At 37.7% G+C, this 26,598-nt stretch overlaps 1 protein-coding gene across 1 annotated transcript in view; it reads left to right on the top strand.

The window, feature by feature from the left end:
* Positions 1–22,907, top strand: part of hip1rb (huntingtin interacting protein 1 related b) — a 56,555-nt gene extending 33,648 nt beyond the window's left edge. Inside the window, exons 17-32 of the mRNA XM_076987101.1 lie at positions 215–316; positions 412–606; positions 2,713–2,860; positions 3,264–3,350; positions 3,511–3,618; positions 3,727–3,863; positions 4,101–4,211; positions 8,011–8,069; positions 8,204–8,234; positions 8,411–8,473; positions 8,658–8,758; positions 8,912–9,017; positions 9,603–9,726; positions 9,891–9,952; positions 13,378–13,605; positions 21,125–22,907. Coding sequence (XP_076843216.1) covers positions 215–316; positions 412–606; positions 2,713–2,860; positions 3,264–3,350; positions 3,511–3,618; positions 3,727–3,863; positions 4,101–4,211; positions 8,011–8,069; positions 8,204–8,234; positions 8,411–8,473; positions 8,658–8,758; positions 8,912–9,017; positions 9,603–9,726; positions 9,891–9,952; positions 13,378–13,605; positions 21,125–21,133 — 1,671 coding nt within the window. The 3' untranslated portion in view covers positions 21,134–22,907. The remainder of the gene's footprint in view (positions 1–214; positions 317–411; positions 607–2,712; positions 2,861–3,263; positions 3,351–3,510; positions 3,619–3,726; positions 3,864–4,100; positions 4,212–8,010; positions 8,070–8,203; positions 8,235–8,410; positions 8,474–8,657; positions 8,759–8,911; positions 9,018–9,602; positions 9,727–9,890; positions 9,953–13,377; positions 13,606–21,124) is intronic.
* The last annotated feature ends 3,691 nt before the right edge of the window (positions 22,908–26,598 follow it).

The following is a 26,598-nucleotide window of genomic DNA, read 5'->3' as shown; positions in this document are numbered from 1 at the left end:
GTGATCTGTTGCTCTTTTTCTTTTTCTGTATTTTTCTCTCAATCTTTCTCTTGCACACATGTACACACACACACACACGCATGCACTCGCACACAAACATGCACATCATACACACATTGTAGTCCACTCAATTATAATAATGTTAGTGTTCAAACAGGCTATTTCTACTGTTCATTAAACCCAATGTCCTCATGAATTTGAATTTCATGTTTAGTTGGAGGAACAAAAGTTTGAATTGGATAAACTGAGGCGAGAGGTGGAGGAGAAGAATGCGGAGGTTGTGCGAATAAAGGGCACATTACAGACATGTGAAAAGGTGTGTAACTGTATCAGTGTATATGTGAGCAAAATCAAATGATCAAAATCATTATGGATGTGTGTTTACAAGTCTGCTTCTCACATCACATGCAGGCCAGTGACCAGCTGAATACTTCCATGAGTTCACTACAGGCCGAAAAGGAGCGTCTAATGCGTTGTGTGAGTGAGAAGGAGGCTGAACTGTCCTCCCTCAGGCAGGCAGCACAGTTGAAGGAGTCCTCCCTCCAGCAGGAGAGAGACAGGAGCACCAAAGAACTTGGAGATCTCCAGGGAAGACTTAAAGAGAAGGTGGGTATCCCACCAAGAACAGAGTTGACCACATAAATCTTCTCCAGTTGGTGGTTTTAATACTAGTATTTAAGAGATCCTTTCTCAGATATTATTATATGCATGCTATAATTAATCCTGCATTATTATATGCATGCTATAATTAATCCTGCACTGCATTAATCCTACATAATGCATATATAAGGCACAGTTGTAACTGAATTAACTGAAATATTAAATGGGTCAGACTCTCTGTGTCACAGTAGACTGGTCTATTAGTACTATATAATCTTCAAATCAGCCAAGGTATAATTCCCTACTCTGCCAACAATAATTTTGTAGATACCAGACCTCAGAATGTCTAATCTTATAAATAAAACTCTCAGTCCCCAAATTTTCTTAACCATATGCTTGTAATATAACATTACATCATATATGCTTTTAAAGCATTTGGCAGATTGTCTTATCTAGAGTGATTTACATATTTGTCAGTATTATATTTAGTTTAGTTATATTTATATTTTGATGTTGTGAGCACCTGCTCTTTCTATTTATATTTTGTGATGTGAGGTTCATGTCATGAGTGGAATCGGAGAGAAAGAGCAGTGAATTTTTCACATTTATGAAGACTAGCACTGACAGTGTATGGACCAATAATTGAACAAATCTGTGCAACAAATCCAGTCGTGAAATTTCCTCGCTCCTCTGTATTCCATAGTCAACTGTCAGCTGTGTTATAAGAAAATGGGAATGACATCAACTCATCCATGAAGTGGTTGGCCACGTAAACTGACGGAGCAGGTCAGCAGATGCTGAAGCACATAGTGCAAACAGATCACCGACTTTCTGCAGAGTCAATTACTACAGACATCCAAACTTCATGTGGCCTTCAGATTAGCTCAACAACAGTGCGCAGAGAGCTTCATGGAATGGGTTTACATGGTTGAGCGGCTGCATCCAAGTCATACATCACCAAGTACAATGCAAAGCGTCAGATGCAGTGGGGTAAAGTACGCCACCACTGGACTCTAGAGCAGTGGAGGCGTGTCCTCTGGAGTGATGAATCACGCTTCTTCATCTGGCAATTTGATGGATGAGTCTGTGTTTGGTGGTACTTGTCTGACTGCATTGAGCCAACTGTAAAGTTTGGTGGAGAGGGGATTATGGTGTGGGGTTGTTTTTCAGGAGCTGGGCTTGGCCCCTTAGTTCCAGTGAAAGGAACTCTGAATGCTTCAGCATACCAAGACATTTTGGACAATTCCATGCTCCCAACTTTGTGGGAACAGTTTGGAGCTGGCCCCTTCCTCTTCCAACATGAATTTGCACCAGTGCACACAGCAAGGTCCATAAAGACATGGATGGCAGAGTCTGGTGTGGATGAGCCTGGCTGGCCTACACAGAGTCCTGACCTCAACCCGACAGAACACCTTTGGGATGAATAGGAGCAGAGTGTGTGAGCCTTTTCATCCAACATCAGTGACCTCACAAATGCACTTCTGGAAGAATGGTCAAAAATCCCCATAAACACTCCGAAAAACCTTGTGGACAGCCTTCCCAGAAGAGTTGAAGCTGTTCTAACTGCAAAGGGTGGACCAACGTCATATTGAACCCTATGGATTAGGAATGGGATGTTACTTAAGCTCATATGTGAGTCAAGGAAGACAAGTGAATACTTTTGGCAATATAGTGAGTGTAAATGATACGAAGGGGGGAAACATGAGAATTTATATTATACCTTAAAAATACTAAGGGGAGAACATGAGTGTTAATGTATGTTAATGATACCAAGGAGAAATGAGATGGGTGAAAAGGCTAACAAGCAGGGTATGGCAACACAGAACAACAAGTGCACGTGATGGACCAGACCACTGAGCACAAATGAGAGGGGAGAATGTGCCATTATGTGACCCACTTCCTATATTCATTAAAAATATTAAATATTTTTGCTGTGGACTCTTAGCAGTTTTTTATATATATTGGTAACAACTTATCTTCTTATAATTTGACTATCACTGCTTTAAATGAAGTATCTAAGCTGTTAACTGTTTGCATCTCTCCCTCTCTCCCTCCCTCCCTCCCTCTCTCTCTCTCTCTCTCATGTGTGTGCACACGCGCTCTGATTTATAGCATAGTCGTGAGGAGCAGTTGCTGAAGAAGCTGCTGGAGGAGCAGTTTGCTCTGCTGCAGGGGACAGTGGCTGAGGCAGAGCTCATCATTCAGGACGCCGTGGCCAAAGTGGATGACCCTCTACATGTCCGCTGCACCAGTTCCCCAGGTACTGGAGACATGCACATATCACATGATTTTAACAACCTTCACGGTTTGTCTGGCTAGTTGTTTCATGCGATGAAAGCTTCCATGCTGAAATTTAATATGCAATGCACCAGTCAGCTTAGGTAAGCTTTCTTTGTGTGGGTTCTCTGTATATAAAGGTGGCACATTGACTCTGTCCTGTTATTTATTTACCCCCCCCTGATATTGTATTAGATATTTAAATTGGATTAGCTTTTGATATTAGATTAGATGTTAGTTTTGTTTTTATTGTTTTTAATTGATGAACAAGAGTAAAGTTGGTATACCTGCAGCACTGGTTTTGTTTTATGGAGGTGGATAATGCTGAGCTTTGTGGAAAAGGGGCACATAACATTTTCTGTCTTCCCTGTCATCTTCTCTCCTAGATTACCTGGTTAGCCGTGCAGAATCCACACTTGTCTCCATTGATAAAGTTCACACTGGCCAAACACATTATTTGAAGAACCAGGAAGGTGTTTTTTAGTTCCTTTATACTCTCCTACTGTATGGATTTTGGCAGTTGTGTGCTTGTATTATTGAGATTATCTGTGCATCAGTACAGGAACTGACTTCTTAAGTTGCCTTCTCTGTGTTTTGCTCTCTTTCGCTTCTCTTCTCTTCTGTCTTCTGCAGATGCGGGGCCACTGTTACGAGCTCTCACACAGTTCTCTCATCTTGCTGCTGATACCATCATCAATGGGAGTGCAACAGCACACATGGCACCTACTGATCATGCAGACCGTAAGACTTGATTGCAACGTTATGACTATTATTAACATTGCATATAACTGAGTGACATTGTTAATTTAAGTGATCATTCTAATTGTTATCTTATATGGTTGTGTGCAGGGTTGACGGAGAATTGCAGAGAGTGTGCAACTCAAAGTTTGCACTTCCTGCAAAAGCTAAAGTCTAAAGCTTCCCTAAAGAATGCAGATCCTTCCTCTATTCGTGTAATAGTGCAGAAGATCCTCAGAACTGCACAGGTGGGATAGAAATGATCAGAACAAAACAAGAAAACACCACAGCAACAGATGAATGCTTCATACCAAAATACTTTTACCTCTTCCACATTCACTCTGATTGGGACATTAAAAATAAGCAGTAGACTCTTGTGGCGTTCAGACAAACCTGTTAAATGTTCCAATCTTCAGTTAATTAAACTGTGCACACAGATTCTTCTTAAATTAGTTTTTTATGTTGCTTCTCCCTGTTTGTCTCAGGATCTGAGGCCTAAAGGGATGGATGTCGGAAAAGATGAGCTGGGAGATATGGTGGACAAAGAGATGGCTGCCACCTCTGCTGCCATTGAAGAAGCTGTGAGGAGGATTGATGTAAGTTTGATGATTGAGGAGAGAACACAGACCATTATTGCATTATTGAACCCCTTGCGTTGGCAGGTTTGCCACAAGTTTTGTGCTTGAATTGAGCACAGTTCTCTGTCTATTTCTGTCAAAGTAAATGGGTGGATGTGTTTATTTCACTTTTTTATGAACTCAAGTCTATCAATACATGTTCAATTTACCTAATGTCAGAACTAAATAATTAACATTGAATACAATATTGATTCTTAACATTAGTGTGACTTCAGTGTTTTGGGTACAATTTGAAGTTGTTAACAAACACAATATCTGTAATATACAGTTAACATCATGAAAGTACCAGATGCTATTTTATAAGTAGTCTTGCATGTTGCATGTAAGTTATACTGCCAGTCACAGACAACTCTCTGTGCCAAATTGACATTAGCTTCAGCAGAAACTCTTTCCTGTAGCAATGTTATGATATTATGATTGTAAAAGTTGCTACCTTCAGTTTATATCCATTAAATAGAAAGCCTGGTAACATGAGCTAATGTACTTGCTCCATCGCAATACCTAATTCTTTTCAGTTCAATTCTCTTTTTATAGTGAAAGTAAATATGCCAGACTCAAATCAGAAATCAAATCTAATTCTATTTATATAGCGGTTTTTACAACAGTTGTTGTCACAAAGCAGCTTTACAAGTGCCGAGTCCTAGCCCCCAGTGAGCAAGCCAAAGGTGACAGTGGCAAGGAAAAACTCCCTAGTTTTTTGCATGAGGAAGAACCTTGAGAGGAACCAAGACTCAGGGGGGGGAACCCATCCTCCTCTGGCCGACACCGGTCACCATGACAACAACAACAATATAGACAGAAAGAAATAAAGAAAAGGAAAAGATATAATAATGTCCATCTTGGTGGTGGCATATCCGGTTAGGCAGGAGGTGGCCGGCCCAGGATGGATCGCTTGTCTCTCCTCATCTCAGTGTTCCTCAAGCAGGCGGGCAGCCATGTGGAGAAATGAAACAGGGAAAATGTAAATGAATGTTTTCATATCCCCCCCCCCCCCCCCCCCCCCCCACTATTATGGATTTTACTATATTTGGCATATATATATATATATATATATATATATATATATATATATATATATATATATATATATATATATATATATATATCTCAGTGAGGCTAAGTATGCTGAGCGTGCTTTAGTGAGTGCCCGTTTGTACTCAATAATGCTATCCTTCCAGGCACAGTGGAATACTTCCAATTTAGTAGATCGCCATTTCCGCTCTAATTTACGTGCTATCTGTTTTAAGTTTCTAGTTTGGTCAGTGTACCACAGGGCTAGCTTTTTGGATCTAGTTTTTTTATATTTGAGTGGAGCTACTATATCTAGAGTTGATCTGCAGGTACTCTCTACGCAGTCGGTTAGACTATTTAACTCTCCTGGATTGGATGGCGAGTGGGCTAAAGCAGTTAAGTCAGGGAGGGTTTCAATAAACTGTGTTGCTGTTAATGAATTTATCAAGCGCTTTATACACTGCCGAGGAGACGAGCGGGTATTTGTTAAGATGAAGCTTGAATTGGACTAAATAGTGATCAGAGATTGCTACGGTTTGCGGGTGTATACTTGTATTATCTATGTCGATACCCAGCGTTAGGATTAAATCTAGTGTATGATTTCGATAATGTGTAGGTCCTACTACGTTTTGTATAATGCCGACAGAGTTCAATATAGAAGTAAAAGCCCTTGTCAGTGGATCCTCCGCATTATCAAAGTGTATGTTAAAGTCTCCTACCATTATTATTTTGTCACTACATACTGCTAAATTTGCTGCAAAATCTGTGAAATCTTTTAAGAAATCTGAGTAAGGCCCTGGTGGTCTATATACATTTGTTAGGGAAAATGCACTTTTATTTACAGATGGACTAATTACATTAATAGACAGCATCTCAAATGAGTTTGAGATATCTAGGTATTTCTGATGAATTTCTAAATAATCTCAATAGATTATACATATTCCTCCTCCTCTGCCTGACAATCTAGGTCTATGTATATAACTAGATCCGACAGGAGTGGCTTTGTTTAGAGTTAAATAATCACCAGATTGAATCCATGTTTCAGTTAGACATAGAATATGAATTTTCTGGTCAGTTATAAGTTAATTCACAAAAACTGCTTTAGAGTTGAGCGATTGAATATTAATTAATCCAATTTTCAGATCGGTCATATAGGTGATAATAATTAGGGCGGACTATTTTCTTATGACTCGTAACACAATCATAAATGATTTGACTCAGTTAAATTATATTTATCATTTAATTTTAATATTTTAGTATAGAAGTAATTAATTAGTTACAAAATGGTTCTTAAAGTTTAGATTGCATAATTGTGAACATTACTGTGTTGTAGCTAAGCATATCCACTTATTTAAATCTGTTCTTATTAAATATAAATATAAAATTGATAAGTGTTAATGGGATTGTAAGTCACTCAGTCTGCAGTATAGTCAAAACACAAAATGGAACAAATTAAAAGGCAGAATCGTGATGGCGTTGGGAATTTTCAGCTGAGATTTGAAACGGAGAAGAACAAAACGGTCACAGATGTATTGTGGGAATTATAGAGTAGCTATGATACTACTTCAAATGTGGCTAGTCTGGTTTTAGGGTTCACCAGTAGACCAGTACCAGAAGACCTTGTGGTGAGAGTGCTTACAGGCAGAGACGGTCTTTGCATAGAGGTGTTGCTAGGCAACTGAAATGAAATGAAATGTGCCATATTTTGTCAATTGTGATTTTTACACCCCAATCGAAATTTGTCCTCCGCTTTTAACCCATCTGTGCAGTCAGAACACACACACTAGTAATTACTAGGGGGCTGTGGATCACACGTGCCCAGAGCGGTGGGCAGCCCTAGCCCGGCGCCCGGGGAGCAGTTGGGGTTAGGTGCCTTGCTCAAGGGCACCTCAGTCATGGCCTGTCTGGGAATCGACAGGCCATGGGCCCCTCCCACTGCAGCCCACTGTAGGCCCCCCCTGACTAGCTAACTTATTTCTCGCACATTAATTTTGATGGACTCCCTAGCTAAATTCGCCTTGAGCCCCCAAATTGCTAAGTCCGCCACTGCTTACAGGAGCACACATGTGCTGCTTATGCTGTTCATATAATAATGTGTATGTGGTAAGAAATGTAGGTGGAACACTCTAATTTTATCACCGCTGGTGTTGATTTTATAATCAAGGCAAGATAAGTTTATTTGAGTAGCCTATATACAACCTGTTTTGATGTGCTTTCTGTGTGCTTTAAATGTAATTGTGCTTTAAAGTAGTTATTGGAGTAATAAGTGGAAAAACTGCATCTATGGCCCTATACTGGGACAAATGGGTATAGCCAGTGAGGGATCCCTATACCAGCACTCCAGTTACCTACCTGCAGATTTGTTAGCACATGTTTCTGGGGTAACCCAAAGAGCTGCATGAGTGGACAGCACAAGTGAACTGTTAAGAAGTACAGTTCTTGAAAGCCTAAGAAATTTAGAATGAGAATATATAAAGCTGCTTTGTGGGAACATGTGTTCTACATTTGACTTTGACTAGCACTGTTAAGATTAGTGATGTCTGTTGTAGAATAATTGCAAGGCTACCACGGTGTTAGGAAGGACAACAGAATTAGAGTTTTCTTGCAAGATGAAGACAGGTAAACTAAAATATAAAGAGTTAACAGCATGTACGTTAAAGTCTCTAAGTGAAATTACAGAACACCATTTATTCTAGTAAATAGACATATTTATGCACATTTATTCTCTGAAATTCTCTGACAATAGGAGATGATGAGTCAGACCAGACGAGATGCTAAAGGAGTCAAGCTAGAAGTAAATGAGAGGTAATTCAAAATTGTGTTTGCATTGCATTTATTAAATCAATCATATCTATGAATAATAACATTTACAGAGTGCTATAATTTTTTTCCTCTGACTAAAATCATGTGCCCATTCTGTAATATCATTTACTTCTTAGAATACTGTATAGCTGCACTGACCTCATGAAGGTAAGATGGAAGTTTAAAACATTAAGTTTAACTTAATTTTGGCTGTCAGTCCATTACAAAAATAAATAAATAAATACAAATTTATCTAAAAGTGCTTTTCTCTTATGTCTTTCTTGTCCCTCTTTCATTCATTCTTCCTTCATGTGACCTTGGTTTCTTTTCCTCTTTTCTTTCAGGCTATTCGCCTCCTGGTATTGGCATCCACAGACTTGCAGAAGGAGATTGTGGAAAGTGGAAGGGTAACCTTATGAATTATGTATTTTGCAATTTTATATTCATAATCAGTGGGTGGTCATAGATACATTTATACATGGATCTTTCATTAATATTTGTGTATAATGGATTGGTTTTAAAGTAGAAAAATGTGAAGAAAATGAATTAATTACTATGCATGTCTTGTGTTTTTATTTATGCTGTTTTTAGGGTGCTGCAACAGTGAAAGAGTTTTATGCTAGGAACTCTCGCTGGACAGAAGGGCTCATCTCTGCTGCTAAGGCAGTGGGCTGGGGAGCAACTGAGCTGGTGTATGAACTCGCAACAAACCTCACCAAAAGGCCCTGGACTGTGTTTTTCTTCAATTACAGTTACTTATTCTCATGGTAGCACTCTGCTCATGGCCTGTCTGTCTGTCTCTCTGTCTCTCCCTCTCTCTGTCTCTGTCTCTCTCACTCACTCAGTGATTCTGCTGATAAAGTGGTGTTGCACACAGGCAAATTTGAAGAGCTTATTGTCTGTTCCCATGAGATCGCAGCCAGCACTGCACAACTTGTAGCAGCCTCAAAGGTGGGATCAGTGTTGCCTTTAAAAATTTTGTTAATCCACTCAGAAAAAATGAAAAGTTGTGTTTTCTTTTGAATTTCGTTAATGTTGCTATTTTGGGCATGCAATAGTAAAGAAGTAGGTAAACTTATAAAGCTGGAAAATGCTTCACAAAATAATTGCGTTATTGTGAGTGTACATCTATGTGTGTGCGTCTGTGTGTGTGTGTTATATATACACCGTGTTTTCTCGAGGAGAAGGAGGTGGACTGAGTGATGATTGTTTAGTTCTAATAATAATGCCATTCTAGTAATCACCATAATTGTGCCTATGATGTAATTGCATTCTTTTTCTGTAACTGTACTGCAGTGCTGTTACCTTTATTTCCTTAATACATATTTGTGCTGCATGTATTCTGTTTCTACCCAAGCTTGGTTATAACAGTTGTCCTGACATATTAAAATATTTGATTGCTCATCACATGGTGACATGTATCATGAGTAATACAAAGTCAGATTGAACTTTTTCACACTTGTTCATTCCTTCCTTGTTCATCCTCCTTCCTCTGTGTTATTGTTCTTGTTCATGCTGTTTGTAATTTTTTTGCAGGTGAAGGCAGACCGTGGGAGTAAGAAGCTCTCCAATCTTCAGCATGCTTCTCGTCATGTGAATGAAATGGCTGCGAATGTGGTCGCGTCCACTAAGACGGGCCAGGAGCAGGTTGAAGATAAAGGTAAATGAACTGTGTGCTGTGTTGGAAACATATTGGAGGTCTCGGACCTATTCTTCTGTTTTTTTGAGTTACATTTAATATGTGCATATGAATTCACTAGAGTTTACTTGAAGTTGAAATATCCATTATTTGTTCATGTGGATTTGTGTTTTTTTAATATTTAGAAACTATGGACTTTTCTGGCATGTCTCTAATCAAGTTAAAGAAAGAGGAGATTGAGTCTCAGGTTTGTGTCCCGTTCTCTTCATCATTGTCAGATGTCACAAACAGAAATCTAGGTTCTGCTCAAAATAGTAGAAATACCGTTAGCGAGTCTCAGTTGTTTCTGTTGTCAGTGACTTGAATGTTTGAGGAAAACAGTCTAGTAAACTTTTCCTATTGTAAATCCTAAGATAATGTAATAGTTGGTATTGTCAAGGTTTTTTCATCATCGCCCTTTTAATGACATTGTGTTTAAACACAGAACCTATATTGTTCCTGTTCAAACTATGCTAACAAGCCAAGGTTATGCTGTTTAGTAATCTGAATCTGAAGAAAACAAGATAAAAAACATTCCAGAGTTGTTACTCTGTGCAGTCTATGTAGACTTGTAATTTCACAGAATATTGTTTTTGAAAGAAGCATGTGATACAAAAGAAACATGCTTAACTCAAACACAAGATTCGCTAAAATCAAAACCAGAAGTCTACATAGCACACTTTTGTTTGTTTTATTATCTTGTTTTTAGAAAAACACATGCTCTGACAGTACACTGCATGTGTATATTTAATGTATTTAATAGTAAACTATGGAGATGAGGCCAGGTGGATCCAAGTCCTAGAGGTGCTTTATTGACTGCTTATGCTACTGTCAAGTGACGCCAGTCACGCAAAACTAGTACAATCTTATCAGCTAAAGTGTAGTAGTGTCGTTATAGGGGAAACAGAGTTGGGATCGTACAGTAGCATCAGGCTGAGGGCTGCAGAGAGAACACGGGAAAACAGCTGAGGGAACACTGCTCCAACATGGGCTGCTAACTGAAGAGACAGCTGTTGTGCTCCTCTAGTTGTGGGAGTAGGGGTGGCACGTGAGTAGGGGTAGCACGTGTGGCACACGTGACAGGAGATTTCGTATTCATACAACCTCCCAAGATTTTGTCAGCACTGAAGACACCAAAAACACAAATTAATTATGATCTACAGGGGTTGGACAATGAAACTGAAACACCTGGTTTTACACCACAATAATTTATTAGTGTGGTGTAGGGCCTCCTTTTGTGACCAATACAGCGTCATTTTGTCTTAGGAATGACATATACAAGTCCTGCACAGTGGTCAGAGGGATTAAGTCATTCTTCTTGCAGGATAGTGGTCAAGTCACTACATGATGCTGGTGGAGAAAAATGTTTTCTTACTTGCTCCTCCAAAACACCCCAAAGTGGCTCAATAATATTTAGATCTATAGATGTATATAAATACAATTTATACACATAAATATACATTTTCATCCTGAGATATGGCACCGCCTTCAGGATACAATGTTTGAACCATTGAATGCACATGGTCCTCCAGAATGGTTCGGTACTGTGGAGTTCCCGATGGACAGTTTTGGTGGAAACATGAGAGTTGAGGTGCACATTTAATTCTGCCGTCGCCCGAACGTGACCCAAACGTCCCTTTCAGACAGCTTCCTCTTGCGTCCACAGTTAATCCTTTTGAATGTGGTTAGTTCTTGGTGGTATGCTGACATTACCCTGGATATCGTGGCTCTTGATACATCACAAACACTTGCTGTCTTGGTCACAGATGTGCCCGCAAGATGTGCACCAACAATTTTTCTCTTTTGAACTGGTATGTCACCCATAATGTTGTGTGCATTGCAATATTTAGATCAGAACTGTGATCTTACCCTGCTAATTGAACCTTCACACTCTGCTTCACACTCTTACTGGTGCAATGTGTAATTAATGAAGATTGGCCACCAGGCTGGTCCAATTTAGCCAGGAAACCTCCCACAGTTTCATTGTACATCATACTTGTTTAACAGCTCCACCCACCGGTAGGTAAAAAAGGCTTCACAATACCCATGGTGCTTTGTAACTTTTCCCAAGCAATTTAACAGTGGATTTTTTTTTTTTTTTTACATATTGTGGGCATGCCAAAATATTGGCTGAAAGAGCACCAACACTGCTTGCTAGCCACTTATGCTAGGATCTGGTAAAATAAATTTTTAGATTGTTAATAATGCCATTAGTAAATGCTAACAAGACTGAATTTTCGTCATCTAGATGGATATAATCAGTGGTATAAGTTATTCAAACACTAGCCAGCTAGAGTCTTGATGGACAACTATTTTAGTTGTCAGCAAAAATTTCTAACTAAAATGTACAAATATTAATAAGTCATAGTAATAAGCTTAAGATGTCTCAGCTGATCAAGTGAATTTCTCCTCCTGATATAAAACTTGTCTTACCTGTTTTCTTTGGACAGGGTGTGAATTTTTATTTCTCCAGACGCAGCTTAACAAGGCACAAACCCCTTAACCAATTGTATCAAAATGTAGTTTGTGGTAATTTTCAGATTATTTGGTGGCTGAAATTTGAATGGGTTCACAACAAAGTGTTGAAGCTTGTAGTGGCCTAGCATGACATGCTGAGTGTATTGATGTTTCTAAACCAGAATAGCTTTCCAGAAAAAATAAAAATGTAAACTTTCATACATCCAAAAACATACTTATTTGGATTGGTTTAATGTAGGGGTGTATTCAACTAAGGATGTTCATAGTCGAATCTAATTCGTCAGCTTTTCGCTTTAGTCAACTAATAGTCTAATCGGGTTTATTATAAATTTTTTTGAGCACCGTAAACAGGATCCCGTTCTCATTCAGGACTTTTTTCCTCTTCAAAGTAAAAACCTAAAACACTCCGATAAATGAATAAATACGGTAGGTTGCCTTTATTCAGCATTTATTTATTTACTTTTTTTTTTTTATGAAACGTTAGAGAACATTAACCGTCAGTGCGCAGTGCGTATATCGAACTGTCAGACAGGCACTGTGCAAAATGTCAAAAATATGCGACGAGACGACACGACCGAAACAACAAACAGCTGAACTGTTTTTTTTTTTCACCTTACGCGTTTTAAATGGTATGCCATGTTGGTTGTTGTCGTGTGAAATGAAAGACGTTGATGACATAACTTACACTTTACTTTGTTTGATTCATCTTTATGTTTTAAGTTTTTTTAGTAGCCATTATAATCTCGGCAGATGCTGCGTATTCTGTAGCGTGTTCAGCTCCGCTCGTTTGGATTGTGCAACTGCAGGGTGTGATTTATTAATGTGTAGTAAGGATGATGCCTATTGTTAATGTGCAAACATCATTTTTAAATATTTATTAACAGAAATTAGGATGATTTTATTTGACAAAAGGCTATATATAATGAAAACAAAGACATTTCATGTAACAACTAATGCTTAGCTGCATCCTTGGGCACCCCCATGCAGTTAGAATGGTACATTCGACTATGACGTTCATAGTCGACTAGGGGGTCTAGTCGACTATAGTCGAATCAGCGACTATTGCAGGTCACCCCTAGTTTAATGTTTTTGTTGTTGATGTTGTTTTATTTTAGGTGCAAGTATAATGTGTGTGTATATATGCCCTTCCCTCAGGTGAAGGTCCTGGAGCTGGAGAGCATGCTCGAAAATGAACGTCTCCGTCTAGGAGAACTGCGCAAGAAGCACTATGAAATTGCTGGGGTTCCGCTGGAGCAGCTAGCCCAAGACAATGGTCTGCGTGCCCCTTCACCCTCAGCACCATCTTCGCCAAAACCATCTAAACCTACATTAATGAAGAAACCCGCCCTTGCTCAGAAACCCAACATTCCACCCAAAACCATGGTAATGCTTCTACTGATTTGTGAAAGATTAACCATAAAAAGTGTCTGCCTTAATATTCTTGTAATGTTTTGGTAAATGCTTCCAACAGACTTGGAGAGCTTTAGAAGATGCTCTAAACTTTACAAGCCTAATCATTTGCTGACTCAAATGCCACTCAAAAGGGGCAAAAGTTTAGACACACCTTACTAAATGCATGTTCTAAATAGTAAAAAGGCATGCTTAAATTTGTTTATAGACAAATCTAATTTGGCAAAAGTGTGTGTATTCATTCTACACACATCCTTTAAATACACCCTCAGCAAACCCTCAGTTGTATTTCAGACGTCTAGCTCTTCACTCTACAGCACATATGTCAAAGTCAAGGCCCGCGGGCCAGATCCGGCCCGTGAATTGATTATCTATGGCCCCCTGGATGATATTTAATTACTATTAGAACCGGCAAACATCATTTTTAAATATTTATTAACAGAAATTAGGATGATTTTATTTGACAAAAGGCTATATATAATGAAAACGAAGACATTTCATGTAACAACTAATGCTTAGCTGCATCCTTGGGCACCCCCATGCAGTTAGAATGGTACATTCGACTATGACGTTCATAGTCGACTAGGGGGTCTAGTCGACTATAGTCGAATCAGCGACTATTGCAGGTCACCCCTAGTTTAATGTTTTTGTTGTTGATGTTGTTTTATTTTAGGTGCAAGCCGCCCGCTGGTGTTTTGCACGCATAAACACTACATTCCCCACAATGCAACGGTAGCCTGCGAAGTCACTGCAGCGCGCACAAGCGGCGAGGGTCAGCGCGGCGAAAATAACGTAATCACAGTGGCTCAGCTTGTACGCGAGCGTCTCGCGCACTGTCGATTCGCGAGGTCGTGCATCTCTCGAATTTTGTACTTTGCGCGCGCCGCGCCTCAGCGCAATGAATAGAGTCATGTTTGCAAGGTTCATACACCTTTATAAGGTGGAATTAATGCACTTGTACGTCACTTTCAAGGTCCATTTCAATATTTCCCAGCACGTTAAACTTAAGTTAAATATTTATACATATACTCAAAATGATTTGAAATAATTCGCTTTTTATTCACATTATTTAATGGTTGTTTATTTTCAAAACTCCCAATATTAACGTCTTCACGTTCTCTGTTCAGTCAGATAGCTATTTGTTGTGAAACGAAGTAGTTACAATTTCAAGCATTTTCAAGTACTTTAGCTTAAATTCCAGCACTTTTCAAACCTTTATTACTTTATTCATGTTTGCTTGTTGAAAAATATTTTCACTTGAAATTACTGACAGATCCATAAGAAAATATTGCTTTATTCATTTAAGCATTAAATAATATACACTGTGTTAGGTCTTGGTTCAATAGGCTATGTGCAATCATTTTAATATGTTTTAATAAACATTGAACCAGTCCGGCCCTCGGCTTGTAGCAAATTAGTTTTTTTGGCCCTCGGTGTATTTGACTTTGACATCCCTGCTCTACAGGGTCTCTGCACATGTGTGAATGTCTTCAGGACTGATGGAGAAGCATCACAGGTGCTTCTTCATGAAGCTGGTTAACAGACCACCATGAGTGTGCACAGCTGTCATCTAAACACAGGACAGTTACTTCAAAGAATCTTATATTTGTTTATTAGAGCATAAAATATCTTTCTATGTTGGGAAAAAAAAACAGAATAGGTTTGTCCAAACTTTTAATTGGTTGTGTGTGTGTGTGTGTGTGTGTGTGTGTGTGTGTGTGTGTGTGTGTGTGTGTGTGTGTGTGTGTGTGTGTGTGTGTGTGTGTGTGTGTGTGTGTGTGTGTGTGTGTGTGTGTGTGAGTGTGAAGTCAGAGATGGGCAATCAAGTGAGTGACTCAAGTTGAAGTTGCACTTAAGTCACCTAGAAACAGACTTGAAAATTGTTCCGAATGAATCTCGACTCTGACTCCTCAAAAATAACTTATGAACAATAAGAGTGTTTTACCCAGGCGCTATGTGTGAAAGTTATAGAAAAAAATACTTTCGCTGTGTTTTATGTTGCCATTATTCCTTACTTGTGATTTGGGACACCGGCCCTTTTCTCGTGACGTATCACAACATCGCTTATCGTGAGTGGGAAATCTGGGAGAAGTGTGAAATGTAAACAAACGAGGGTGGCATGGCTTCAGCTGGAGTATTGCACTCCAGTTTCATGTATAGGGAGTTTAAAATTCTTGGACAAACCCAAAGGATGGCAACAGGTAAAGAATGTGGGAATCAAATTAAATACATCAAACTTCATAAGGCATGTTGGGCTCAATTCATTGCCAAAAAAGTATTTTCATAATAATCGAATATATTCTTATAACAGGCTGTTATAACTGCAGCATGGTTTATGAATGTGGCATTTGGCCAATATTTTTGCTGGTTTATATCAGTTATATCAGCCATATTGCTGTGACGTGTCTTATTTGTCCAGTTGGACTTGGACAATAAGCTAGTGGGCTACATATCTATAACACCTTCTTAGGCTGTAAATGTGTTATTGCACACTAAGCTAAAGATGCCAAAAATATCACATTCTGACAAATCTCTTAACATCATCTAGGTTTTATTGTTCAGCGTTATACACCTGAGGTAGGCAAATACTAATTGCTTTTAGACCACAAAAATTTAAAGTAAATGCTTCCTCAAATGCACTCAAATATAAGAGAAACAGTAAAAACTTTTCAAAATATTTACGTGTTAATGTCAGAATAATACAACCTGATATAACCTGGGATTACTTCTACAGTCCATTGTATAGTACACTGAAAACATGTGGAGTAGGGTTTACTTTAAAAAAACTTAAACAGCAAGTAAATTTAACAAAGCATATATTCAAGTAATACTTACTCATAATCTCAGTGTATTTGTAATGTTACTTTGCAGCATGTTTATACAATAAGATTTTACTCTGTGTACCTTAGTAGATTTTACTACAACAATGTAACACCACATTCTCCCATGGCTTTTATTATTTATGTAATAGTAGCAGAGTTGTATAGTAACGAAGTAGAACTTCTTCTCTACTGTACTTGAGTACTAAAATGCTGTATCTGTACTTTACTGGAGTATTTTTTTCTTCCTACTTTCACTTTTACTTCACACCATATTAGTTTAATACTTTTACTCCGATACATTTTTTTATGTGCTATATAGTTACTCGTTACAATTATAAACATGTTAGCTGGCGCTGTTACTGGGTCAAGCAATCAGGCTGTCTTATGAGAAAACTGCGCATGCTCCGGTCGCCTCTGCTGCTGCTTTCACTCAATACTTGAGCTTAGTTCACTTGACGCCTGGTTTATACTTGACGCGGCGCAAAGGTCCACGCGGCAAAAATGACATAATCGCGGTGTGGCTCCGCCCGTGCGTAAGGGCCCCGCCTCAGCACAATGAACAAAGTCATGTTTGCAGGGTTCATACACCTTCATAAGGTGGAATTCAAGCACTTGTACGTCACTTTTAAGGTCCATTTCACGTTAAACTTAAGTTAAATATTTATACATATACTCTAAATCAGGGGTCGGCAACCTATGGCCGTTGGCACGCTGAGGCATAATCACTGGCACGCGGCACGCTGGACCTGCATCAGCAAAAAAAATTATAAATGAATATAAATTCTTTTAAATTTAAATATAAATATATATAAATAAATATAAATATTTTAAAATAGTTTGCTTATTTATCATTATTTAATGGTTGTTTATTTTCAAAACGCCCAATCTTAACGTCTTGACGTTCTCTCATGTTTCATCCTGGAATTACAAGAGGCTTGTATTTGTGAATGTAATACAAGAGAACTGTTCAGTCAGATAGCTATGTGTAAAAGTAACATTAAAATTTGTCAGGTAAATGTTCATTCCCCTGTTTTTGAGAGGTGTTTCTTTACACTACCACATATCGTTTTGGAGAACACTGCAAAGAATGTGACGTGACTAGTATAAACGCTTCCGCCGCTCGCACGAGTTGTGCGGAAACATCTGCGCAAACCTCCGCGAACGGCAGAAGCGTAAAACCAGACCCACGGGTGGATTTAACGTCCAAACCACACCTTGCTTTCTCAGCTAAATTAAGGCCAACTTGTCAAATCTACGTAACGCGATATACAGTTGTGATCAAATTTATTCAACCCCCAATGCTGCGAAGGGTTTTATGGAATTCAGTGCACATTTGTAATTGTGTTCATAATGAAATCTTACAAGGACTTGTTAAAGAACTAAATGCAACTAAGATAGCATCAATTTTTTTTGTCATAAAGTATTAAATGGCCTTTTTGTGATTTCTTCATTGACACAATTATTCAACCCCTTTACGACTACCACTCCTAAGAACAGAGGTTCATTCCAGTGTTTTCCATCAGGTATTGAAAACATCTGTGGATGTCAACGAGCAGCAATCAAGCATGATAAGCACCAATTAGGCAGATTTAAAAGGACTGTGATACTCAGCTCCTTCTAGACATCTACTGGTGTGTTTCCAAGCATGGTGAAGGCAAGAGAATGGTCCCAGAAGACAAGAGAAGAGGTTATTGCTCTTCACAAGAATGGCAATGGATATAAAAAGATTGCGAAGTTGTTAAATATTCCAAGAGACACTATCGGAAGTATCATTCGCAAGTTCAAGTTAAAGGGCACAGTGGAAACGTTACCTGGTCGTGGCAGAAAGAAGATCCTGACCGCGACTGCTGTGCGCTACCTGAAGCGTAATGTGGAGAAAAATCCCCGCGTGACTGCTAAGGAACTGAAAAAAGACCTGTCAGATGTGGGCACTAAAGTTTCAGCTCAGACAATAAGGCGCGCACTGCATAACGAAGACCTCCATGCCAGAACGCCCAGACGCACCCCCTTGCTGACTCCAAAGAACAAGAAAAGTCGACTGCAGTATGCCAAAAGTCATGTGGACAAGCCACAAAGGTTTTGGAACAGTGTACTGTGGTCAGATGAAACTAAATTAGAACTGTTTGGGACAATGGACCAGCACTATGTTTGGAGAAGGAAGAACCAGGCTTATGAACAAAAGAACACCTTGCCTACTGTGAAGCATGGCGGGGGGTCAATTATGCTTTGGGGCTGTTTTGCTTCTAATGGTACAGGAAAGCTTCAACGTGTGCAGGGTACCATGAATTCCCTTCAGTACCAGGAGATCTTGGAGGAAAATGTGATGGAGTCAGTCACAAACCTGCGGCTTGGGAGACGTTGGACCTTCCAACAGGACAATGATCCGAAGCACACATCCAAGTCCACTAGAGCATGGTTGAACATGAAAGGCTGGAACATTCTAGAGTGACCATCGCAATCACCAGACTTAAATCCAATTGAGAACCTCTGGTGGGACCTAAAGAAGGCAGTTGCAGTGCGCAAGCCTAAGAATGTGACTGAACTGGAGGCTTTTGCCCATGAAGAATGGGCTAAGATACCCATAGGTCGCTGCAAGACACTTGTGTCAAGCTATGCTTCACGCTTGAAAGCTGTCATAACTGGAAAAGGATGTTGTACTAAGTACTAAAAAATAATGTCACTAGGGGGTTGAATAAAACTGATAATGATGTGAGCACAGTAAAGACATTTGTGGTTATTCCATCATAAATATTATGTTATGTTTGTCTAATTTATAAGTGCCTCTTTGATATAATTGTAAATAAAATGACTGAAATGATCAAAATCAATGTCAAACTGGCCAAAACACTTTATTTCAGTGGGGGTTGAATAAATTTGATCACAACTGTAGGTTATCTGTTTTGTTTGTATACAAAGTGTTAAGCCCAGTTTTTTAAGTTACTACTTGTTTTTACATACAGAACATTTGTATTTGTTTTCTTTGACAGCTTTGATTTGTAAGTGATATATATAAAAAAAAACACAATACTTGTACTTTTTACTTTCAGTACTTGAGTAATACATTTTAGAATAAACTACTTGCAATACTTAAGTACAAAAAATGTTGAATACTTCTGTACTTCCACTTAACTAAAGTTTTTAAAGAACACTTCAACTTCTACTCAAGTCACTTTTTTGATAGAGTACTTGTACTTTTACTCAAGTATGGGTCTCTAATACTTTATACATGTCTGAATAGTAGTAATTTTTTTATTATTTTGTAATGCTTAACTGCCAAATATTTTTATTTATTACAGTAATAATTTCTGATGCAAAACATGTATAAAAATGTTCCATGCAGTGAACATTGCACAAGATATTGTGGAGAAGCCAGGAAAATAAACTAACATTGCCTCAGTTAAGCTAACCGGTTGGCTCGTTATCATGGCATGCTCATCTCCCATTTAAATATAATGGTTTTTTAAAAAGTCAAACATGTACATTAAATGGTATGTTCAATCTTTGCTGCGTTCCGTGTGAAAAACGTTTAACTTGGAACAAAAGCTGACGTCACTGATCTTGCAAGTGACCTTTTACTTGCTGTTTTCAATTTTGCTTCTCAGAAAAAGAAAAAATTACAAAAACATTGTAAATTTTACTTTGCCATTTAGACTAAAATTTATAAATGTGTTTGAAGACAATTGCAAAGAAACACCAAGTATTGCATATTTTACATGAATTTCTTAAGTAACTAGACTGTACTAAATTATTCTTTTAGATAGTACTTAAATAAACTTAATTATATTTACAAAGTAAAAACACAACATTTTTACAGTGTAGTAGCTAGTTTTTTTATAAACCTTTTATTAGCTGAATATGTTAAAAGATTGACGGATATGGCCTCAACAACATCCTTCAGCAGTAGTCTGCCAAAACAGAGGGATGCATTTTCAATGGTGCCTCTTTTCCATATATTACATAATGACATACAAAACTCTGTGGCTGATGATAATTCTAAAGACATATTGGGATTATATAAAAATATGCTGAATTGTTTTTATAGTTTTGTTGGGGTATTATTTTTTTGGTTTGTTTTTTATTTTAGATTTGGCACGAAACAAAATCACTGTTGACCAGAGCAATTATCCTCCCATATGTTAATCTTAACAAAAGTAGCATTTATTTATTTTTAAACTGGTTTAATGTAAAAGTATTACTTCGTAGTAATAATACTTAAGGGATTATTGTTGTATGTTCCGTTCAGTATTCCTGTTGCACTGATACTGTTCCTAACTGTGTGAGTGGGGCTGGTGTGAGTGAGTGAGAGTCTGGTCAGGCTATGGGGAGAGAATGACTAGCTAAAGTGAGAATACTTGAATAAATCTTTGGCGAGAGCAAACCGTTTGAGTGAATACCTATGCAAACGTTACAGTATTATGAGTAGAAAGTCTTATAGTTATACCCTAATTTACTTAGGGATCAATAAAGTAAGTATTCCATTCTATAAAGCTAAATGCTTATGTTAGTAAGCAAACTATAGGGACAATGTTCTTTTACATAGTATTCAAAGAAATTATTAAATTGATTCTAACATTGTGTTTATGTGTGTACCACAGAAAGAGATGACATATTTGAAAGTGATATTAGAATGTGGTAAACATGAATTTAAGTGCTCATTTGTTTTCTTGCAGTTCAGGTAAACAATTCCTGCTGAACCTGGATCTCCTGGACACCCTGCTGAAATTATAATCGTGAAGATTCCCATTCCCTTCCTGTTCCTGCCTGATTCTTCGATGTCCTTCACCCTTACTGGACAGGTTATTCATTTGGCTTCATTATTTAATGTTCTCCAGAGAGGTAGAAATATTGTTGTCCAAATATGCGCTACACAATAGTGAAAAGGTAACTGTAAGTACATATATATATTAAGGTTAACTTTTATACATATGAAACTTCTTTTTATGTTGGAGAAGGAGGTTTTTAAAAACAAGGCAAAGAATAAAGTATGAAAACACTGTTTTGGAATTGGTTTTGTTTTGTTCTTCTTTTGCCCTTGTTTTCTTATGTTTATTTCCTATGTGTATTTTGCATTGTTTTAGTGATTTGGGGTAGGTGTGTTCTGGGTTGACTATATTTCCACCTCATTTAAATATATGGGTTAAATCCATAGCTGACTATATATTTTCTTTAACTTATATTTAAATGATCAATTGAATAAATGACAGTAACATTTTGCTTTGCTACATTTTTAAATCATAATTAACATTTCTTTTGCAAGCAAATATGTGTAATACAAGTTTACTTATTTTAGAGAGTTTAAAGAAATTTACACCTACCACAATGTTTATCTGTATTCATTCATTGTTCTATATGCATTCATTGTATTTTCATTTGCTCATTTCTTTTACTTTTAAATCATGTTTTGTTCAAATGTGAGGTTAGTTGCTTTTATATATATATATATATATATATATATATATATATATATATATATATATATATATATATATATATATATATAAAACTTGAATTAAGTGACAGTAGAAAGTTCTAGAACTGATTAATTATCCAAGCTCAGTTAAGCAGTTACTTAAAATGAAAAAAGTGGTGATTTTACATTTTACATCCAATCCTGAAATTACCACAATTCACATTTCACAATGAGAAATGAAAAATATATATGATGTGTTAAACTCTCAAAATGAACCCATTATGCATTAAATGTTGGGTGACAGTCAAGTTAGACCCAGTATTTATAAGAAATTAATAAGTAAAGCACAAGCAATAGTTTTTTTTTGTCAGCTTACATTACTAAATGTGCCTTGCTTCTCAGATTTCCATATTTTCTGTAAATCTATACCTCTTGGTTTTCTTGTTTTTTGGGTTTTTGTTGTTGGTGTTTGTTCATTTGTGGTCATCTAAATTGTTTAGTTTTTTTATTACTTTGGGGAAAGTGTGGTGCAGAATGTTTGCTACATCTAGTTTTGTCCTGTTAAACATCTACAGCATTGTAGATTTTATTGTTTTGGAGCACAGTGGACATTGCAGCAGTGTCTATTTCAGGTTTTCCTTAAACACAAACACTTCTTACAACATCAGTTTTGCCATTTGATCTTGGCAGATTTTGGTTTCAGACCCCATGTAAAAAATCTCTTTAAATTGCTCTAAAAATTGCTGTAAGGGCAATCCAGTCAGTCTGCCCAGTTCCAAGGTCTCATTACTAAATATGTTACATACCCTTCTCACTACTGTTTTTCAAGGTCAAAATAAGTGTGGAGGAGAGATGTCTAATGAGAACTATAGAAGTATTTTAATTCTTTGAAAGAAGATCTTACAAAAATGTAACTTTTTATTTTCTTGTCTTTATATAATATCTTTATAGACCCAAATCAGTTAATATATTTTAGTTATGTTTGATTGTCTCCCTGTACTAAAAGCAAAGATTAAATGAAAAAATAAATGTTTATAATGGAACCTTTTTTATATGAATGAGTGCATATATTACTTCATTCAGAACCAAACGATGGTTTCTGTACAAAATAAAAATAATTGGTACAAATAGTCAAAATTAAATCAACAATTAGTGTGGAATAAGTAATTACAGTTTTTATTTTTATTTGTTTACTTATTTTGCTTTCTCATTTACACTGAATTTGAAATTAAAAAGTGATAGTTATATCCTAGACTGTAAGGATATGTGTAGCATCAATATTGGGTGCAATATATATATATATATATATATATATATATATATATATATATATTCCTCCAATTTTTAGGAGAACAAAATCTGTTGATTACTTAGTTTTTTTGTTTTTATTTCTAGCCATGTGATGATTCTTCAATAATTATTGCACAAAAGAGCGAATAAAAGGTCTAGAATTGATTCATGCAACATTTCTAGTGTTGCTGCTGTTTATCTACATGTGGACTAGGTGTTAGGAGATTCAGTAGGAGTTAATTAATGGCAGGGTTCAGAGCCGGAGTGGCTAATCTGGAGATTCGGGAGGATTCCCGATGGGCCGGCTCATGTCAATCTCTAGTTTGGGCCCATTGGGATGGAAAAATAATTTTGGGCCGGATTTGGGCATGAAACTCCCGGGCTGAAAAAGTGGCCCACTCCTTGACAGGGTTACTTGTGACTAAGGCTGTACTACGTTCATAGGAAAAAAACTAGTTCATTTCACACAAGAATTCCTCAAAAATGATGTTTTTCACAGGTTTTTGAAGATGCATTTATTAAGTAACATCTACAGTGCCTCCAAGTAGTATTCAACCCCCTGCAGATTTAGCAGGTTTACATATTTGGAGATAATTTAGCCTTGTGACATTTGGACTCTATATCAGCCTGGATGTGTGAAATGCACTGCAGCAAAAAAAATGTTTAATATCTTAGTTTATTCATTTTTTTAATTGTGAAAAGTTCAATCAGAAGGTCAATTATTATTCAACCCCTCAAACCACCAGAATTCTGTTGGGTTCCCTCAAGTATTTAGAAGTAATTTAGGCATCAAGGACAATGCTTCACCTGCTTGGATTCATTATCTATTTTGTCCCACCTTTTCTGACTAAAAAAACCCCCTCCCCAAACTTGTGAACAGCACTCATGCATGGTCAACATGGCAAAGACTAAGGAGCATTCCAAGGTCATCAGAGACAAAATTGTGAAGGTCACAAGGCTGGCAAGGGGTACAAAACTCTTTCCAAGGAGTTGGGCCGACCTGTCTCCACCATTGGGAGCATCATCCGGAAGTGTAAGGATTATGGAACTACTGTTAACCATCCACGGCCTGGACAGTCTTTCAAAGTTTCCTTGTAAATTGTTGACCGGGGGGGGGGTGGCGGTGAATGTAAATTGTTGACCGGGGGTGCGAACGTAAATTGTTAAAGGGGGGGAATTGATCGATCGCCAGTGGTTGGCCCCACACCAAACTAGTAACTCATTGAATCATAAATATAGATCAGAGGTCAATAAACCCTGAACCCTGAATAATTTGGTCTTATTATTAAGGGGGCGGGACACTTCGCCTGAGGGGGCCGGACCTGCTCCACAGTCACCTGATCTCAAGCCAATAGAGCATCTTTGGGATGTGGTGGAATGGGAGATTTGCATCATGGATGTGCAGCCAACAAATCTGCAGCAATTGCGTTATGCTATCATGTCGCTATGGACCAGACTCTCCGAGGAATGTTTCCAATACCTTGTTGAATCTATGCCATGAAGGAATAAGGCAGTTCTGAAGGCAAAAGGGGGTCCAATGTGGTACTAGCAAGGTATACTAATAAAGTGGCTGGTGTATATAGTATTATACTTTATTAATACAAAATCATACATTGTAATTTCCAGATTTTTTTTTATTATGTCTATCACCGTGGACATGCACCTAAGATGAAAATTTCAGACCCCTCCATGATTTATAAGAACTTGTAAAGTTGCAGGGTGTTCAAATACTTATTTTCCTCACTGTACTTTCAAATAATAAAACCCAAATGCCTCTCACATTACATTGATGAGACGAGCCACAGGTGAGACAGATGAACACACACATAGAATCACACCCAAAGGAAATACATATATGGACAAAAAACGTACGCAGACCACACATACACGCCCAAGTGGAGGCCTCAAGGGATACTTCGTAACAGAGATCATGGGCAGGTTATCTGAGATTATGGGTTTTGGCATCCCCTTCTGTCCAGTCATAGCACCCTTAAATGACTACCTTTTTATTAATATTTCTCACCATTGTTAAAAAATAAATTTTACTTAACTGGGAAGACAGAACTCACATTTCAATAAAACACTGGCTCAGTCTCTATAGATCACTGTAAACTAGTAAAAATGTCTGCAAGTTTTAAAAAATAGTATCAAATAATTTGAGGAAACCTGGTCACATTTTCTGCATTATATTACGAATTAAATACAGTTTTTTGATTATATAAGTTAATGGATAAGAGTCCATAGTGCAGTGTAGAATTTAGAGTTGGGTCTGGTTCAAAGTTGTATAGTAACGAAGTAGAACTACTTCACTACTGTACTTAAGTAATAAAATGCTGTGTCTGTACTTTACTGGAGTATTATTTTTTTCTCCTACTTCCACTTTTACTTCACTACATATTTTCCACCAGTTTAGTACTTTTACTCCGATACATTTTTTACGTGCTGTATAGTTACTCCGCGCGGCAAAAATGACGCAATCCCGGTGGCTCCGCCCATGCGCGTTGGCCACGCACACGGTCGCGTCGCGAGGTCGTGCACCTCTCGATTTTTGTGCGTGTGAAGTTACAAGGTGGAATTCATGCACTTGTACAGCACTTTGAAGGTCCATTTTCAGTATTTTTCAGCACCTTCAGCTTAATTTACATATTTATACAAATACACATGTACTCGAAATTATTCCAAATAATTCGCTTTTTATCTTATTAAAAGAGATGGTACTGTGATCGTGGCGGAGGGTGAGGAAAGAGACCACCCTGGCCCTACCTAGTGTTTGTGTTTGCTGGAGTGAAAGTAAATTCCTATAGGATGAAGTACCATCTCTGCCTCCCTAAAGAGGGTGAAATATTGGCCTTCAAACTTGAAGAAACACATCAATGTAAGTTATAAATATAACGCACAGAAGACACTCCAGCTTTAGCTGTCAGTAAGCGCTAGTTAGGTTAGATATCTTAGCTGACGTGCTGAGGTATTCACTTAACATTAGCTGGCAATCATAAATCTGCGTCAAACTACTACTACAACTACTAACCTATGTCCCGCTATGACGTAGCAGCATTTTTAAGTTGCTACTTGTTTTTACATACTGAACACTTGTATTTGTCTTTGACATCTTTGATTTGTAAGTGATATATATAAAACAATTGATAACGGCTTTCTTTAATTAATTCAAACACAATACTTGTGTAGCAGACTGTATTCTGTTTAGAAAAGCTGACAGGGGAAGAGTTAACAATGCTTTTTGTCCCCTGGGGGTTGCACTAGTTTTGGAGGGGAATTCTGGGAGAGCGCCTGTGAGCGGGAGGAGATTTTTCTAAGTAAAGAGTGGAAGACTGTTTTGCATCATTGTCTCTGTCCTTATTTCTCCAAGTAATACAGCTCGGTTACATTGGTGGCAGCGGTGGGATCTTATTAAGCAAAGTCATTCGTGATTTATATGCAGTAGTC

Source organism: Brachyhypopomus gauderio, unplaced genomic scaffold (assembly GCF_052324685.1).
Source record: "Brachyhypopomus gauderio isolate BG-103 unplaced genomic scaffold, BGAUD_0.2 sc51, whole genome shotgun sequence".
Lineage (NCBI taxonomy): Eukaryota > Metazoa > Chordata > Actinopteri > Gymnotiformes > Hypopomidae > Brachyhypopomus > Brachyhypopomus gauderio.
This window is presented reverse-complemented; position numbering and strand designations above follow the sequence as displayed.